Raw genomic sequence first — 17,500 nt, forward strand, 5'->3', positions numbered from 1 at the left:
AACCTGCGGCTGGAATTCACCAGATGTGTCGACTAATCACTCACCATGTTAATGTGGTGGTGGGGTTTTTTTCCCCCCCCAAACAAAAAACATGGGCCAAGCTGTGCCAAGTCTGATCTCAAAAGGCAAAAAAAAACAAACAAAAAAAACCCCAAAAAGCCCCTGCAGTAATTACGTCGCCAGTTTATATCTTATCTCCGCCCTGTGCTGTTAGATGAGGTCACAGGGTTTGTCTGTACTGAAGCAGTCCCCGTTTGCCTCGTTCTGGTTTCCTTTTTCCTGAAGAGCGCAGATCGTCTGTCGGGCCTCTGCGTTTGCCAGTTAAAGTCCCTGCCCTTAGCGAGAGCCGAGGGGTCAACGACTCGCCCGTCTCCACTTTCCCTCTCCCTTCTTCAGTTTCTCTGCCTGGTTTTTCAAGGCTTTGCCTGGCAGCGAGAGCTAGATGTTAGCACCGCTAGCTTTAGCGTTTCTCTTTGCCTTTGAAAGTCACCCATAGGCACAACTTACCCATAGGCACTTTGTAAGACAAGCAATTCAAACGTCATGTTCTTAACTCCCTGATCTCCCTCTTTTTCCCTCCTCTTGTTTTCTCCCAGAGTGCTCCAGTGACCATGCAGGTGGGGGAGGGGCAGCAGGTGCAGATCGTGCAGGCGGCTGCGCAGGGTCAGGCGCAGACGCAAGCTACGCAACCGGCCGGCCAGACCATGCAGGTCATGCAGCAGATCATCACCAACACGGGAGAGATCCAGCAGATCCCAGTAAGAACCGAACAGGAGGAGGAGGGGAAAAAAGAAAAGATGGGGGGGGGGGGTGGTTAAAGAGGAGGACAAGGACATTATGTTTCACTAGCCTGATAGTCAGATAGCTTCTTTAGCTTTACTGAATTTGAAATTTGCTTGGCTTCTTTGATATTTGTGTGTACCGTCTACTTGTGTTGAGGCTTTAGACTGTGTACTTTTGAATTTGCTATGTAAATGAAGTGGTTTTCGTCTGAGCATATTTATGTCATAAAACACTCAGACTGAATGACGATCACATGATCGTAACGTTGTGTGCTCATGAACTCCCCCCTGTGGTAATGTGGTGCAGGTGCAGCTTAACACAGGACAGCTGCAGTATATTCGCCTGGCTCAGCCAGTATCAGGGACGCAGGTTGTTCAAGGGCAAATACAGACGCTTGCAACTAACACCCAGCAGGTAAACCATTCACAGTTTCATCACTGTACAGTAATGGGGGAAAATTCTCAGTATCACGCACCACAAGAAACTGCATTATTGTAAACATAATGTGAAATGATAAATTTGCATATCTGTTTGTCTTTAGAAACTTGTGTAATACACAGTTTTGGCATTACAGAGTGGTGATTTTGTGTGTGTGTGACGTTATTCTCAGATTACACAGACAGAGGTCCAGCAAGGGCAACAGCAGTTCAACCAGTTTACTGATGGACAGGTGAGATGTGACATTACCCCACTCCACGTATCAGCCCTCTGTTCTGTCATCCTGCTCTTCTCTAGCTTTCCCCCTACTGCTGTCACCAAACACTCACTCACTCTCTCGCTCACTCACTCTCCTCAGCATTTGTCATTCACTGTCTCACTCTAACACCCAACTCTTACGCATTCATTCACACTCACACACTCATTCAGTCATGTATGCACACACACTCATTCAGACACACACACACACACACACACACGTGCTTACTCACTCACTCATTCACACACATACTTTTACTCATTCTCACATTCACTCGCTCACTCTCTCACGTGCATTCTTGCTTTTCATTATTCTCGGTCTCTCCTGTCTTTGTGACTCACTGACTCACTCAGTGTCTCTCTGACTCCACAGCAGTTGTACCAGATCCAGCAGGTGACGATGCCGGCAGGGCAGGAGCTGACCCAGCCAATGTTCATCCAGTCTACCAGCCAAACGGCCGATGGACAGGTCACCACGCAAGTCAGCGCCGATTAAATGACCTCGTACCCCCCCCCCTCCTCTTCCTCCTCCTTCACCTCTCCTCCCTGCTACCATGGGGCTTTGGCAACACCAGCGCAGTAACTCCTCTGGTCCAGAAGATCCTCACAGGGGGGCCCGCCCCTTCGCCCCCCCAACCAATCAACACACTCGCTCCCATTCCGACGTCACGCCCAGGCCCTCCAACTCACTCACTTGACACTCTCACTCTCTCTCTCTCTCTCTCTTTCTCTTTCTCTGTGTCTCCCCCATCAAATGTCACCGCTCATTCCCCAACACTGTCTCCTTCAGTCGTCTGTTTGCTCCTGTTGGGAACCGTTCTTCCGCTGGGCTCAGCTCCAGACAAGAATCTGTCTTTCATTTCATTTCCTTTTTTTCCTTGTTGAAGCCATGGCTTGTGTGATGCTCTAAAATTTCCTTCAGCTGCTCTAGCTGCTCTGTCTAATTCTCTGAGTTAATTCGTTAGTTTAAGTCGCGCCCTCTTGTTCTTGGTTATAAAATCCTCTCGACTGCAGACCCTGAGTTATGAATGGACTGTCCCCAACTTTACACTGAAGCCAGTATCTCTTTCTTCATTTCTCTCTCTCTGACTGAATTACAGTCAGAAAAGCCCTGTACCGACTGTGTATGTATGTCTTGACTCTACATAGAAGACGCCATCTGGTAATGAATAATTACTAAAACTAACATAGACGTAACGACAAAGCCATAAACTGCACGCGCTGGACTGTACACCACTGGTCACATGGCTGTAACGGCATAGAAAGTGTCAAGAGTATCTGTGTCCTTTCAGCGTTGTGTTTCATTGTCAGATATGAGTGTGGACTTGCTGTAAGGGCTCTTTTGTTTTTGGGTTGTGTATATGTAAACTGCCTGTTAGAGTGAGACGGTGTGGATGGAGGGTGCTGGTTGTGTGTGGGATGTCATGGGGAGTATGTCTGTTAGTTTGTTTGTTTACTTGTTTGTTTGTTTGTTTGTTTCTTCCCAGTGTTTGATAATGTGCAGTAAAAATTTTCCCCCTGCTTTCTTTGTGGACCAGATGTCAGGAAACCTCTTGCTACCTTCTGTCACCACTTTCTCTGCCTCTCTCTTTTTCTTTCTCTCTCTCTCTCTCTCCCCCTCTCTCTGTCTGTCATACTCTCTATCTCACTACGCATACCTGTCTCCTTTCAAACTGCCCCTACTTTTGGCCCCTTGTATAAAATATAGGTCTTTAACAAGCTGTTGTCCTTTTATATACATTTTTAAAACCAGTTGTAACTGTTAAATAGATTTTTTTAAATTGCCCTCTTTTTCATGATTAATGTTATCTTTGTTGGTCTTATCGTTTGCATGTAGTTACAACTGCCAGCATGATATGCAATACATAGGTACAAATTTTATTTTTGTGTTCCTTTTTTTTGTAAACAAATTTTGGTTTGTGAAAAATAAAAAAGTAAACAAGAGGATATCTGGTGTCTTAGGTGGTCTTTCTTGCACTGTTTTTGAAGTTTGCTTTATTCATGGCTTTTTAACATTGTGTGTGTGTGTGATCTATCTATCTATTTATCTATCAATCTGTCTATCTTTTTTTCTTTAAATTGAGGATTAAGAACAACTCCATCCTCGTGTCTTCTGCCCATATCTTCATTAAGTATTTATTAAAGATATGAATGAAACTCGACATCGCACAGTACATAAGCAACAGAGTCAATACTATTTTCGACCAGAGGGCGGCGACTCTGATCTAAATTAACGATTTAGATGCCGTAGAGACTGTGGCGTTGCTGAAGTAAGATGCAGTGCATTTGATAGGTCTCACTTTCACCTCAGAGAGTTTGGAAACGCAAGCCACGGCGCGCATCCGTTCATTGGAATGAACGTGTGAGTGTTTTACGTGGTAGCGAGAGTAATTAAAACAGTTTAACGGTTTTATATTTGGGAGTCAGGTTCGTGTTAAAAAGTGACCATGAAACAATAGAGTCACGGGTTTGTTGGTCGGAGACGGCTCGGCTTTTTGGAGATTAGGCTGCATTCCATATCCGACCTAAATCTTGAAAGGAAGAGGTCGTTATGGAAGACCGGGTAGTTAAACATGGGGGAGGTTTACTGTGCAGGCAAATCGCCTATTATCTCGCAGAATGAGTCATCAAAAATATCACAGTAACTTTGGCAGTCGCCTAAGAAGTTGGATTCAACAAGTTCAGTTCAAATAGTCTAAAGACATATTTACATATTCTTATATTCTTGCATTTTTGATACAGACATATACAGTAGATACATTTTTTAGGCCGTTGTGGTGATTACAGATTTTTCCCACAGTTCATGCGTTAATTTAGAACTTTAGTACCTTATTAGGACATTTTGTCTGACAGAATTTAGAATTTAGAAATATCTTTACACAAAGTTTCCGGTGTTTTTGGAGACTGGTAATGCTAAAATAAATAAAGTAACATCTCAGAGTAATCTGAGGTGTATAAGGGGAATCAAATGAGCGTTGTTGATGCTAATCAAACTACAAGCCTATATCATTTTCCTTCCATGTTCACCCAAGATCTTTTCTGCCAGTTTGATTTGAATGTCAGTTAACAGACAAAGCTGATCAAATGCATTTTTGGTTCAATCACAATTAAAGGGGAAGTTCACCAAAACAACAACAACAGCAAAAAGAATAGAAATGGCTTGAACTTTATCAAAGTCACACTCAGTTTAACATAAGTTCTTCCTCTGATGTCAGAGGGAAGAAAAGTCCACAACATTCACACTTGAAGCAAATCATTCACTTGGTTTTGGCCATTTGTATGTTGTGTCGACTAAGTTTTGTGGTTTAAATTGGTTATACATGCTAACATAGTATGTGACTTTAAAAAAAAAACAACAACAAAAAAAAACTATCCTCTTGAGGATTTCTAGTACTAAAAACCCTGCTTAATCGGCTCTGAACTAAAGTGAACTGTGGATCTGTCAGCAGGTTTTGAACTACAGTGTGCCAGGAGAAAAAAAAAAAAGAAAGAAGAAAAAAAAAAAAAAACTATGAAAAAATATATTGCATGTAGGAATGAAATCACAACCTGTGTGGTGCATCCTTCATCAAATTAACAAATGAGCAATAAGAGACTTTTGTCATGGCTTTGTGTCAATGTTTTGGGGGCCAGAAGCGCGATTACCCGTGACTTAGCCTACTGTGAACTTGGGCATGGGTACATTTTCCGGCACCTTCATCCTGGTGTCTCTCCAAGATCTCACGTCTGGACAGATTGCACTCTAAAACCTCGGAACAATTGGAGCATTGATGAATCTAGGATTGTGTGTAATGGGTGAAACGCACGAACTGTGAGAATACAACCGCTTAATGCTGGCATGACTGGGATTGATTTGTTGTATTTTTTTTGGCTACTATGTCTAGTGGCCCTGGGGGGAAAAAGGGATGCAGGAATCCTTTCAGAAATGTACTGGGACCCGCCGGGCGGAGTCTCATGAAACTGGTTGTCTTTGCTGGTTTGTGAGGGATAAAACCACCTTTTATGGGTATATATTTGGTTAGTGGTTGAATTTGCCTAATAACTGTATAATCAAGACAGTTTTTGAATACAAAAGAAGAACCTCATACTCAAATGAGACTGATTACTCTCTGATTTTCCCCAGGAGCAATGAAATGCTGATTTTTTTTTTTCTTGCCCTTTCCAGAGTTTTAAGAGGTGCCAGATGTTGAAAGATTGGAAGAAAACAGCTCAGTTCAGTTCAGTTCAGACACCCTATTTTGGAGGTCTAAACGAGACACTGTGAGATTCAATCATTCGATGGTAATTATTAAAAGCTACCGTGATCATTCAAAACATTGGCCCTTCATTTTTCTTTCTCCAGCTGGTATATTTGTCCACCAGTTAAAGGAGCTCAAAGTACCCTCTCTGTACAGTGCTGCTGTTGTATCCCATATGGAGCGTAACTGACGTTTTCCTGCGGAGAAATCTGAACCGACTGCAGCTGCTGTTTCAGCCTTCACGAGACGCTGACACCTGTTACAGTTCCGCACATCAGAGGGAAACCCAATACATTAAAACCAGAATGAGTCACGTTAGGGCTAATCTATGCATATTATACAGGCCAATACAATGGCCAGACATTGCCTTTTGAATTACTATATACACATCGACCTCTACCTTATCTATGAACGTTAACGATATACTTAAAGAAAACGCACTACGCAGTAAGTTGCCATGAGCATTAAGTCGCCAAGAGATTTATGAGATCTGGAACGAGTCTTTATTGTGCCATGCTGAGTTGGCCTCGTTTTCAGTCATTCTCAGTCAATCTGAACACAGACATTTTTTTCTATGTACTTTCTAAGGCAGTGGTGTGACTTGAGGGGGTAAAAATCAATCGCGGCGTGATGGTAATATGTGGTAAATGTCCTTGGATGACATTCACTTTTCTACGTGTTTTGAATCCAATGGCAACTCCTCCTGTACCAAAACAGCCAAAGACTGCAAGAAAATCTAATCCCGAATCTCATTAGCGTTGAATTATTTGGTGGATTAACTTGGGGGAATGTCTAGCCTCTGGTGCAACTTCTGATCCAAGGAATAACTGACCCATTTGTACTGAGAGAGCTCCAGAAAATGTGGCACAGTGTGGACCGGACTGGCCCAAGAGCACAGGGCTGGCCCTCACCAGGCCACACTGTCTGAATCAGAGCCTGAACCGGAGGTCTGGAGAACTACAGACAGTCTCTGCTCCACAAGCTGAAATGGAAGCCAAGACCTGCGGCCAAACTGGCTGGTCGGGCCCTCTCTCCCTCTCTCTCTGGGTGTTAGTTCATCCCTTTTTTTTGTAACTGAGGGGTTGTTTAGTGAGGGGAGGCAGTGGGAGGGACAATAACACAGTAACATATGAGGTTAGGCTGCAGGAAACTAAAGAGTAGAAGGTTTCAAAGATCAAATTTGTCCTCTCCTTCTTTCTTTTTTTTTCCACCATGGAGAAGGTGAGTGGAGGAACTGAAGCTCTTTTGTGTCTCCACAGGGTAGTTCTAGTTCTCCAGAGGGACTGGGGTCTGGCTCGTTCCACCACCCTGCAATGGGCACTGAATGACACTCATTCAGTTCCTGGTGTTTGAAGAAGCGAGTAGGTGCCCAGGTTTGTCTCCTCGCTCGGTGGCTCGGCTCCAAGCTCTATATAACTTGACTCAAACCTCCGGCTTCCAGTGGCATTGCTGTAAATTTTTTTGTCAGTAAAGTAATTGGTTATTGGATGGGAGTTTTGAATTTTTTCAAGTGACACACCACTTATACAACACACCAGCTTAATACAGTGATTTTTCGCTGAAGTTTAAACAGGCTGGCAAGGCTGGACTACTGTGAATACAACGCACTGAATCATGCATGTGTAACCTCAGCAAACCATATCATGAAAGTGTAACTTTCTGAGGTTCTCTGTTTTCTCTTTTCTGTTCAAACAAATGTTTGTGTATTTAAAGTACGGTAACACTTTAGGATACATCTCATACATTAATTATAAACGTTTTTTTTTTTTTTAAATAAACTTTTTCATCATTTGCAGTCAGTTTATATTTGATTAAGTTAAGTTAAGTTTCTGTGATTGCACACACACACACACTGTGAACAGTGAGCAGTGAATTTGTCCTTTGCGTTTAACCCATCCAACACACCAGTAGTGAACACACACACCAGACGCAGGTTTTTTAAAAGCAAAATTTTATTCTGAGATAATCTTCAAATTTCTGAAGATGGTCTCAGGAGCTAGACGATTTCCAGCTGGTAGGAGGCCTCCAGACTGTGAAGAAGAGCACAGTGAAGAGTAATATGGGTAAACATATTGCGAACGACAGTGATCAGCCCATCTGAGAGCGATCTGTTGAGCAGCCTCACTCCCAGCTCTTGGTCTTCACGTATTACACAATTCTCTAATGAACAAAGGTTAGGGTTCAAGGCCTAGGCTAAACCTGACAGGGACCCCTGTGGAACAAAGTGTTTCCACTGTTAGATGGAAATAGATATTGACATTTGAACACAAAACTGATCTGTAAGATCTTGGAAAGAAAAGACAGCACGTCCAGTGTCCTTCTTTGACTCCCCCCCCCCCCCCCCCCCCCACCAACATATCGAGAAACCAACACAACAAACACGGGATAAAGGTTGTTTATCTTTGAGTGTTATTTTTCATTCTCGAGGGTAATTCTCTGAAGTGCTTGGTTAAGTGGGATCTAGGGTAAAGAGGAAATGGAGATTAGCACGCAGGGAAAAAAAAAAAAAAAAGATTAAAAAAAGCTAAACAACATTTCGGTCTGGGAAAGCCATCATTTGCTAAGAGTGAAGCTGGAGAATACAAGGGAACTCAGAGGCTGAGGTCTGTTGGGTGTATTTTTAAGTTCCCCCTATGTCCCAAAGCGGCTGTCCAAACTTTGATCACATTAAGCTCGCTGGGCGTGAGTGAATGCAATCTGTACGTGTGTGTGTGTGTGTGTGTGTGTGTGTGTGTGTGAGAGAGAGAGAAAGAGAGAGAGAGACAGAGAGAGAGTAATACTGTGATGTTTCACCACCTTTGTTTTCCATGAGTAATTTCGGGACAGAGGGATGGAGGGGAAGGGGGGGGGGTGCCCAAGCCCTTCACCAGTTTGTTTCTAAATTCCCACACTGTCTGAGTGTCAACTAAAAGAACGAGTGTGCGTGCGTGTGTGTGTGTTTGTGTGTGTGTGTGTGTGTGTGTGTGTGTGTGTGTGCGTGTGGGCGTGTGTGTGTGTGTGTGTGTGTGTTGTGCACTTTGAGTACAGTGACCTTGTCCAGCTGTTGTGTGTCGTCAGCATTCGAGCATGAGAGATTCTGGACACTGCCTTTGTGTTAATTACCAGCTATAGGAGAGTTAAAGCTCACGACAGGGAAGCCAGCGGGCCCTTACCAACTTCTTTTTCCCCCAGCAAGTAAAGCTTTGGACACGAACCAACCTCCCACATAGTTTCTCGAGGTGACCCGATCAGGCCCGTCTGTCACCGCGATGTCAGATGCTACGTACTCACCAATGACAGACAGTTTCGATTTGGACGCGCAGGGGGGAGTGGGGGGTGGTTGGTGGGGGGTTTCCAAGACAGGGGGCCCAATCCATGTTTCAGGGTTGACTCATGCATTCTGAGATTCAATCTCAGATACATCATGTGAGCACCTCATGTATGTAGGATTGTTTATTTAATCAGCTGATGCCATTTACATTTGTTTACGTTAGTTATAAGTACTGAAATCAAACTGAAATAATTCATGACTTAATCTTTTAAAGATTTCTGTACCGGTATATGTGTCACCTAAATGGTCAAACATCCTGACATCTCCTCCTTTTACAGGAAACTTGACAACATAAACCTAGGCAGTCTAATATAGGAAATATTATTGTGTTAACCAATCATGTAAAAAAAAAAAATATATATATATATATATATATATATATATATAGCTCTGTCTCACAACAACTCTTTTTTCTGTTTGAACAACAACCAACTCTCTCAAGTTTCTTTTTTTAAACAACAACCCCTGAACTAGGGCATCAGGATAGACTGCCCTTTGCCAGCAGCAACACAGGGATTATTCTGCCCTTAACAGTTGCTCTTATTATGACTAACACATTATCCTGCTCTGTGTCTGAGTGTGTGTGCGTGTGAGGGAGAGAGAGAGAGAGAGAGTATTTGTAGTTTACACTGTTGTGGCAATGTGTGGACCAAATGCCTCCATGATTCTGTGAACTGAGGAGTTCTAGAGTAGATAGCTTGTACTTTGTCATTTAAAACAATTCCATGTTTTACACAACGCAGAACCTTTGTTCCAATAGGTTATACTTTATTAATAAAACCCGATATTTTTGGATCTCTTTGGTCCACCCAGTGAGCACATTAGTGTGGGTACTTCATCCGTTGTAATGCTCACACACAGGAATCTTTTTTTGATATTTCCATAACCAAAGTGAGTAATTAAAAATAACACTTTGCATTACAATTGTGTTGACATCATGCTGACAAACGATTGGCCCCACTCTGGAGGGCCCCTTATGACAGAGATGCCAGCGTCTTCATTCCATAAACATTTCACATTCATAATTACCATGCAAAAAAAAAATATATATATATATATATATATATATATATATATATCTTGGGAGTGCCCCTGCTCTAAAATGCTGACCCTTTTTTTAAAAACATAAACAGACTTTTATTTTAGACTGAATTGTGAACGTAACGGAGCAGTATGTAATCATTATTGTTATCGGTACGAACATGCAGATTGTCCAGGCTGTTTCAACGTAGTGCAGTCTGGTACTGGGAAAAACATGCAGAAAACTGTTTTTTGCATTGCTGCACATAGGGGGGTTCAACCCATCAGTGACCCTAATATTGATGTTAGCCTCACTGTAGGTGACCGTACAGAAAAGGTTCCAGTTAGGAGTTCCTGGTACTGAGTACGGCCAAAATTTCCCTAGAAAACAGTGTTGTTTCACAAAACCTCTGGAGTGAAGGGAAACAGAAATAAAAACAAACAGCTCTTAGCTTAGTATCAGGTGCAAATGGAAAAGAGGCTTAAGTTCTTTTTATTAAAAACAAAAAAAGAATGTAATATTTGCCAAGAAATACACCATTAACATTTGAAAAGAAATGAAACATTCAGAACAATTAAAATGTGTTGATATACAAAAATGACAGAAAAAGTACATTATGAACAAACAAGCAGATAAAACCAGTGTGTGTTACTCATAGACAGTGTCAGGATTGTTGAGCTGGGTTTTCCAGCTGTGTTTAACTTCGATATCAAAAGAAACCCCTGAGTAAACAAGGTACAGAAAATATACAGAAAGCAGATATTTCCACACAGGAATTAAGTCATTAGTGTTTCATTGTCATTGGGTTCACATGTAAATTCACTCTTGATCTACCTACCTTTTTGATGACTTTGAAAGTACAATAATAGTAGGATCAAAAGTATCAGTCGTAACGGTTGTTTGAGTTATTAATGTTTCAGGAGGAAGACATGGTTCAGATGATTTTGGCCTGGAGGTCTGAGAACACCTCGGTTAAGGTCAGCTGCGGTCAAATGCTTGAATGCTTCAAATCTGAAATTCATGCAATGAGTTCAAAATAATAGGCTAAACCAAAGAGGGGTCCCTGAATCATTTGAAAGCAAAGTACACTAGGATGTGGGCTGGTGGTTTCATCAAAAATAATCAAGAAACTCACAGAGAGCTCAAGTCAGGAGAGCACAGGCTTCTTACAGTACATGAAAAAGGAACACAGGCTTTGGTCTACTAAGCAATGGAGTATAAAAAGTTGTTTGGTCAGATAGGTCATCCTTTTCAGCTCTGCTTATACTCTGTTCTCTACACACACATAGTTCACATATGATGCACACTTATGGAAGACTGTGGATCTGTGGGCTGGTTCCCCACAATGAGGACTTATAATGTCAGGAGCACGTCCTGGCATGTTCTAGATTAATCTAAACCTTAGAGGGTGAGAGAGCAATCAACAAATGCAAAGCCATTCTGAATGGTCACCTTCATCTTATGGTGAAACATTTCTATGGAAATGGTCTCTTCCAGGATGACAGTGCCACCATTTATAGTGTGTGAGTGCTCACTGAGTGTATGAGCAGGCACTATGAATAGTTTGATGAGCATGAAAACAATGTAAACCATACATAACCATTATATCAGCCATCAGATCTGACACCAGTTGAACACATAGGCACTGACACAAGCAAGATTCCAGGCTAGTGACTGAGGCAGGGTTTTCAGCAACTGACAAAGACCAAATGATTTTTTACGGAAAATCGTGGCGAGTTCCAGATACTTGCAGAATTGTTGCCAAAATACACTGAAGCTAGTCTGGTGCGATGTGGCGGCAGAACACACTATTATTTTGGTGTTTCGTTTATTTTGGCCATTACTGGTAAAGTAGAGTTTCATACAGTACAGTCTAGTGTGGTTTAGTGTAGCATTGTATTGTATCATATCGTCTCATATCGTACCGTACAGGATTGGATAGCACGGTGTACAGAAGCTGCTTTGTGTTGACTTAAGCCAGCACTTTGCTGTTCCACAGCTAACTTAAGCAATATGATGTATTATATATAATTAATGCAAGCATATAACAAAAGCATACTTGCATTATGTAGAATATGAAGCAAGCATGCTTTTGTGCAATTATGCTCAGTATCTACTTCCTCAGATCAGACACTTATAACATAGCCATTGACAAGCCTTACGTTTAAGCAAAGTGAGTATATCAGTTTATAATGGTTATGTACAACTAGGAATGTTGTTTCACACCAAGTCTGAACCAAACAGAGACTTTTAAAGACCGCTATTAGCCTGTCCCGCGGGTTTCCTACTCGAAGACCTACTTTAATTGACGCTTAACCAAGAGAGTGGTTTCTACACTGATCCCAGGGTTGCTGCAACAGGGCAAATTGATTAATTACTGACTATACAATGGCAAACAGCTCAGCTTTTTCCAGCCTCTGCTGTTAGAGGGATGTACTTGATAACTTGAGAGAGATGTACTATTATGGAGAACGTTCAAAATATGTCATCACATTTGAAAAAATAGTTAGTAAAATAATACAGTACGATAACTCGTATTTTTAAAAGGTAGTGAAAAATAGCAATTGATTTTAAAAAAATGTAAGTTAAACTGATGACTTTTTTAAAATACTCTAAAAAGTTCAAACATACAGAAAAGTGTGCTGTCACAGTGACTGAAGAACATCTTTAGTCTCTTTTCCTGTTGATATCAGTAAACGGTGTTGTGGTCAATTCAGAATTAATGGTTACTTCCAGTTCAGTTCTCAGAACCTGAGCTGAAGTTGGAATGGAAAGCCAATCTGTTGATGCAGAACTGGAAATGATTTTGAATACAGGAAGCAGAATTTAATTAGATGAAGGTCCACAACCAGGAGGGGTGTCATATATTAAAATTACAATAAACAGTAGGCCAACACACCAAATATATTCAGTACATTCAATTTAGTATATTTTAAAGCCAACAGGGAGGAAAGTTGGAATTACGCATTTAACCATCTAGTTATCTCTGATGCTGTCTGGAAATAATATTCATATGTATTTGAATAGCACTTAGACTGCAAATTGTGTTTAAATTGTGAGATCCATCGGTGCTGACAAATTAACTACGCTGACAGAGCTCAACTCAGTCTTCTTTTATTCCGGCTCAATTCTCCTTGTGCAGTTGATGTCTAGCTCAAATCTTAGTTTTTCAGTAGAGTTTGTATTGGTTAATTCATTCATGAACTGATCTCTAATTCTTTAAAACGCTGGCGTAAAGCGTCACAACACTGAATTTAAGGTTGCCTTAACGGCGGGTGGAAACTGCATTCTGTATAAGTCAGACATTCCCAGTCAGGTGACGAATATTTGGAGCGTTGGCTTTCTTTTGTTTCGTAACATAGTTCTGCTCGCTGCAGTCAGACTATTGCACTTCAGAAACGCAGCACCTGCTCAAGTGGGATAATCTTGAGCTTGACAAAAACAAGATGGCCTTTTACACTGACTCTCTGTTTACACGTTCGTGTAATGTTTTCATGGAGACGCAGTCGTATCGTGTTTGAATTGCGCTTGATTACACATTGAAATCTGTAACAAATGAACTTTTAACATGATACATTCAGGGCAGTTGGAGGGTCATTCAAGTTCTGAGGCGCTTGACTAAGAATTAGAAATCCAGATATTAAGGGATTGCTGCAACGCATCCAATTTTAGCAAACAAATAAGAATTGAGAGACATTGCTGCTGCGTGATACATTAAAAATAAATGTTTTGAACAAGCCTGTAGCAACTGAGGAAAATTGAAAATATACCTCATTTAGTTAAAGTGTTCGGACTACCGTTGCCCCCAGCTCCTCGTCAGTTCGAGCGCTCTCTCTCACTTGCACTTATTCTTTGCTCTTAAAGCGGTCCTTCGCCGCGCGCTCGTGACGGGTGCGGTCTGTTCATGCGACTTCGTTTGTCTCTCTTCTCTTGTGGGACATGTCAGTGACTTTAAGGGGGTTGTCTTGGTACAGTGGTATTTAGGGGGTCTCTTCTGACTTGATTTAATTTTTCCAGGACCTTTCTCTCCTCCCTGAAAGATGGGAATCAGCATAGCGCACAGGAGGGGGCAGGCGAGTAGTAACCGAGGGGATGTGTATTGCTACTGTGAATTTTAGTCCGAACAGGAAAGTGTTTGTAACTTGACTGACGGTTAGATGTTTATAGTGATAAAGGATTTTATTACTGAAAGTGACTACAAAGATGATTTATTGGATTTATTTCCCATTTAAATTCAAACTATGAAACGTTCAGAGGGAATAAATAATTTAAGACTTAAAGTAAGGTTTTAGGTATTCTAGCCATACAGTCGTGACATTAGTTGTACTACAGACATACGGTGTAACCGAGCTATAATTAAGAGTAGTAATATGCAGGCGCGCCGTCATGTCCAAAGGTTCGAAGTTGCTCAACATTATCACATCGCAAGAACGGTCTTATAACTGTAAGACTGGACGGTGCTTTTGTTTCGGAAGCGTCTCACTATGGTCAAGATTTCACGCTGTCCTTGGAATTTGGTGATTATTATCCTGAACGGTAGTAATATGGTTTTAAGATAAGTAACTGATTTAGGTGCAGCGCTCTCGTGCTGCCAGGGATCAAACGTCAAGGGGGATTTCTTCACTATGTCCGTTCTTATATAATTGTTAGTAACATCGTGTATTTTGCAAATAAGGCAAACAATCATGGCTAAGTAGCGTTTGCATCGTCTTCTTGTTACACAGGCAAAACTTACTTTAATAACTTGAGTGTACGCTTAGCACTTCACTTGAGTTACTTTTATGAACATAATCATGCTTGGGAGTCCCTCAAATAACGGCGGAATCAGAATGCTGGCTCCCCCTGCGCCGAATGACGACAGGCGGGTTGAGTTTGTCGCTCTCACGGCCGTTCATACGGAGAGAAGCGAACCATCCACTCCGGAGCGGGGACACCTCTCTCATCGTACCGGGCTTCTTGGTACACCGCTGCCAGTGCCTCCTGGACCACGAGCGAAGGCTTCGGCATCAAGCAAGCGCTACAGAAAGTTTCAAAATTTTCTGTACAACGTCCTCGAAAGGCCACGAGGATGGGCATTCATTTACCATGCATTCATGTGAGTAACGGGCATATTAATACTTCATGTGTTTATCACAACTTTGCGCTCTGGCTTTCCCTTGAGGCCCCTTAACTTCAGACACTCAAGTTTTAAGTTGTTAGATGTAACCGGTTATAGAGAATAACTCGATTTACTTTCATCAGACCCGACTGCCTACTTTGTGCGCACCTGTCAGGACCTTTGTCTGTAGGCTACTGCTACGACCTTCAAAACAGACTGTATAATCTCTCTGGCTGTTATCATCTGATAAACAAGGATGCATTTTGCTTTTTAAAAATCCTTTTGAGATACCCATTATCTGGTGGAAACGTGTTCGATGTCATTGTCGTAAGAAAAGGTAAACTGACATTTAGTTTTGCTCTTTGGTCTAAACCACACACGAAGAATACGCAAAATTTCTCTTGTTACACGTTACTGTATCAGACGGATTTGTTGCTGGGATGAATTATCTATACATCTGACATTCCGTGCGGAGTATAAATCCCGAGGTAATACATTTTAGTACATCTAGTGATTGGCCAGTGAGCGGAGATAACGCAAACGTGACAGCTGAAATCAGCATCGTTAACCTCAGCCACAAGCCCTTTTTAAGCGCGCATTAATTTTACGAGTTTCAGTTTCTGCCTTGGAGTTAGGGGGAACATCCCTTAAAATGAGGAACACTGTAATGACAACCTTCACCTCAATAAAACACTCACGAGCGTATGTGGGCTAAAACATTATGCTGAGGTGCTTTTTGTGTAATGCATTAAGTTGCACAAATAGTGTGTTCCTGGTAAGTAGGCCTATTAAAGGAGATAGTTCGTGAGGTTTGAATTGTCGTGGTTCAGTGTAGGAGTGAACAAACAAATAAACAAATAAACCAAAGCAAGCAAACAAACACATAGTATTAACAATTCACAGCTCTGGGGGATTTTCTTTCTATTGTATCTTTCTACTGTGTCAACATATGATGAAAAGTTAAACCAGCGATTTTCTTTTCCAGCGAATTGCTCCTGTTGTGTCTGTTACAGATGCTGAAAAGTTAGGCAAACGTTTTCTGTTTCCCACAATGCTCTATGTGCCAGCTGAGCAGTTCCTCGTGAAACCTTGTGTTTTCATGTATATTAACGGCTTATGATGGGCACTCGTTCAAAAAAAAATTGAAGTATGTCCAGAGTACAGACTAAGTTGGCTTTAATCAGCCGAATAAATTGTCATGTAGATGAACTGAGGAATACCTAACGACGTCACCATAGCGCATAGTTAATTGCTCCAAACTGTAAATTCTGTAGAGTCTTCTAAATGAGTAAAGATTTGAAATGTACAGCTGTGCGGTATAATTACCAGGCATACAACACTGGTCAGATCAGTTCCGGGCATTTCAGTGAAATTCTGTCCCAGTTTACATAGAGTCACTACTGGATAGTCATTAAAGAGCGCAAGCAGAGGTGGACAAAGTACGCAACTCAATTACTAGAGTCAAAGTATAGATACTCCTGGTCAAATATTACTCTAATACAAGTGAAAGTTGTTCAGTCAAATTTTTACTTGAGTTAAAGTACTGGAGTACTTGCTTTTAAAAATACTTAAGTATCCAACAGCACATTTTCTTTTTAATGTCAGCCCATTGTTGTATTGTTGCCACAATGCATTTACAGAACCTAATGACTCTGAAACAGCCCACTGAATGCACAATGAATTGACTTGCTTGTAGAACCTGTAGGATAAAAAGCTTGTGGACTATGCTGCAAAGCCTATAGAAACACAGTTGAATCGACAAAAGGACAGCCATCGTCATTTTAATTTTTTTTTTTATTTAACAACCCTACTACCACCCCACCCCACCCTACCCCCACAAGACAGCATGGCAGTGCTCAGACACTGCCCTAGCAGTGGATTCACACAGGACCCAGTGTTACGTCGCAACTGGTTTCCAAGCTAACTGGTTCCCGTGCGCGTTCGCGCACTGTGTTGACAGCAGCAGTTGCTGTCTGCCTCTGTCACCAGATTCGTCACACATTCACAAACATATTACTCACGATTTTGAAGTCGCAACTCATATCTACTGCGGCGAACATGATTGTATAAGTGAGCAGTGAGCACCACATCACAGCCACCTACGAAAAAGTTAGGCGAACACAGCACGTGAACGCGTACAAGTCAGCTTGAAAACCAGTTGAGACATAACATCGGTCCCAAAACGACAATTTGGTGGGCAAATCCATAAAAATCCAATACAGCATGCACTTTGAATTTGACTGACAGCGTAGGAGTAGTTTACTGTGATTGGGTTTTCTCATGTGACGAACACAATATGGCCTATCGCATTTTGGAAAAGAAAATTCGTCCGCTGACTTCAAAGCTATGCATCA

The 17,500-nt window shown here is 41.7% G+C and overlaps 2 protein-coding genes across 13 annotated transcripts in view; both read left to right on the top strand.

Annotated features, from left to right (window-relative positions):
• Positions 1-3,391, top strand: part of nfyc (nuclear transcription factor Y, gamma) — a 23,697-nt gene extending 20,306 nt beyond the window's left edge. For 6 of the 12 annotated variants that reach the window (XM_030788977.1, XM_030788982.1, XM_030788973.1 and 3 more), the window contains 4 exons: positions 597-758; positions 1,090-1,197; positions 1,394-1,453; positions 1,853-3,391. In XM_030788977.1, coding sequence (XP_030644837.1) covers positions 597-758; positions 1,090-1,197; positions 1,394-1,453; positions 1,853-1,975 — 453 coding nt within the window. In that variant the 3' untranslated portion in view covers positions 1,976-3,391. The remainder of the gene's footprint in view (positions 1-596; positions 759-1,089; positions 1,198-1,393; positions 1,454-1,852) is intronic. The other 6 variants (XM_030788972.1, XM_030788978.1, XM_030788980.1 and 3 more) reach the window with 2 other exon arrangements.
• An 11,450-nt stretch (positions 3,392-14,841) lies between these two features.
• Positions 14,842-17,500, top strand: part of kcnq4 (potassium voltage-gated channel subfamily Q member 4) — a 52,641-nt gene continuing 49,982 nt past the window's right edge. Inside the window, exon 1 of the mRNA XM_030788968.1 lies at positions 14,842-15,143. Coding sequence (XP_030644828.1) covers positions 14,842-15,143 — 302 coding nt within the window. The remainder of the gene's footprint in view (positions 15,144-17,500) is intronic.

The sequence above is a fragment of the Chanos chanos genome, chromosome 12 (genome assembly GCF_902362185.1).
Source record: "Chanos chanos chromosome 12, fChaCha1.1, whole genome shotgun sequence".
Lineage (NCBI taxonomy): Eukaryota > Metazoa > Chordata > Actinopteri > Gonorynchiformes > Chanidae > Chanos > Chanos chanos.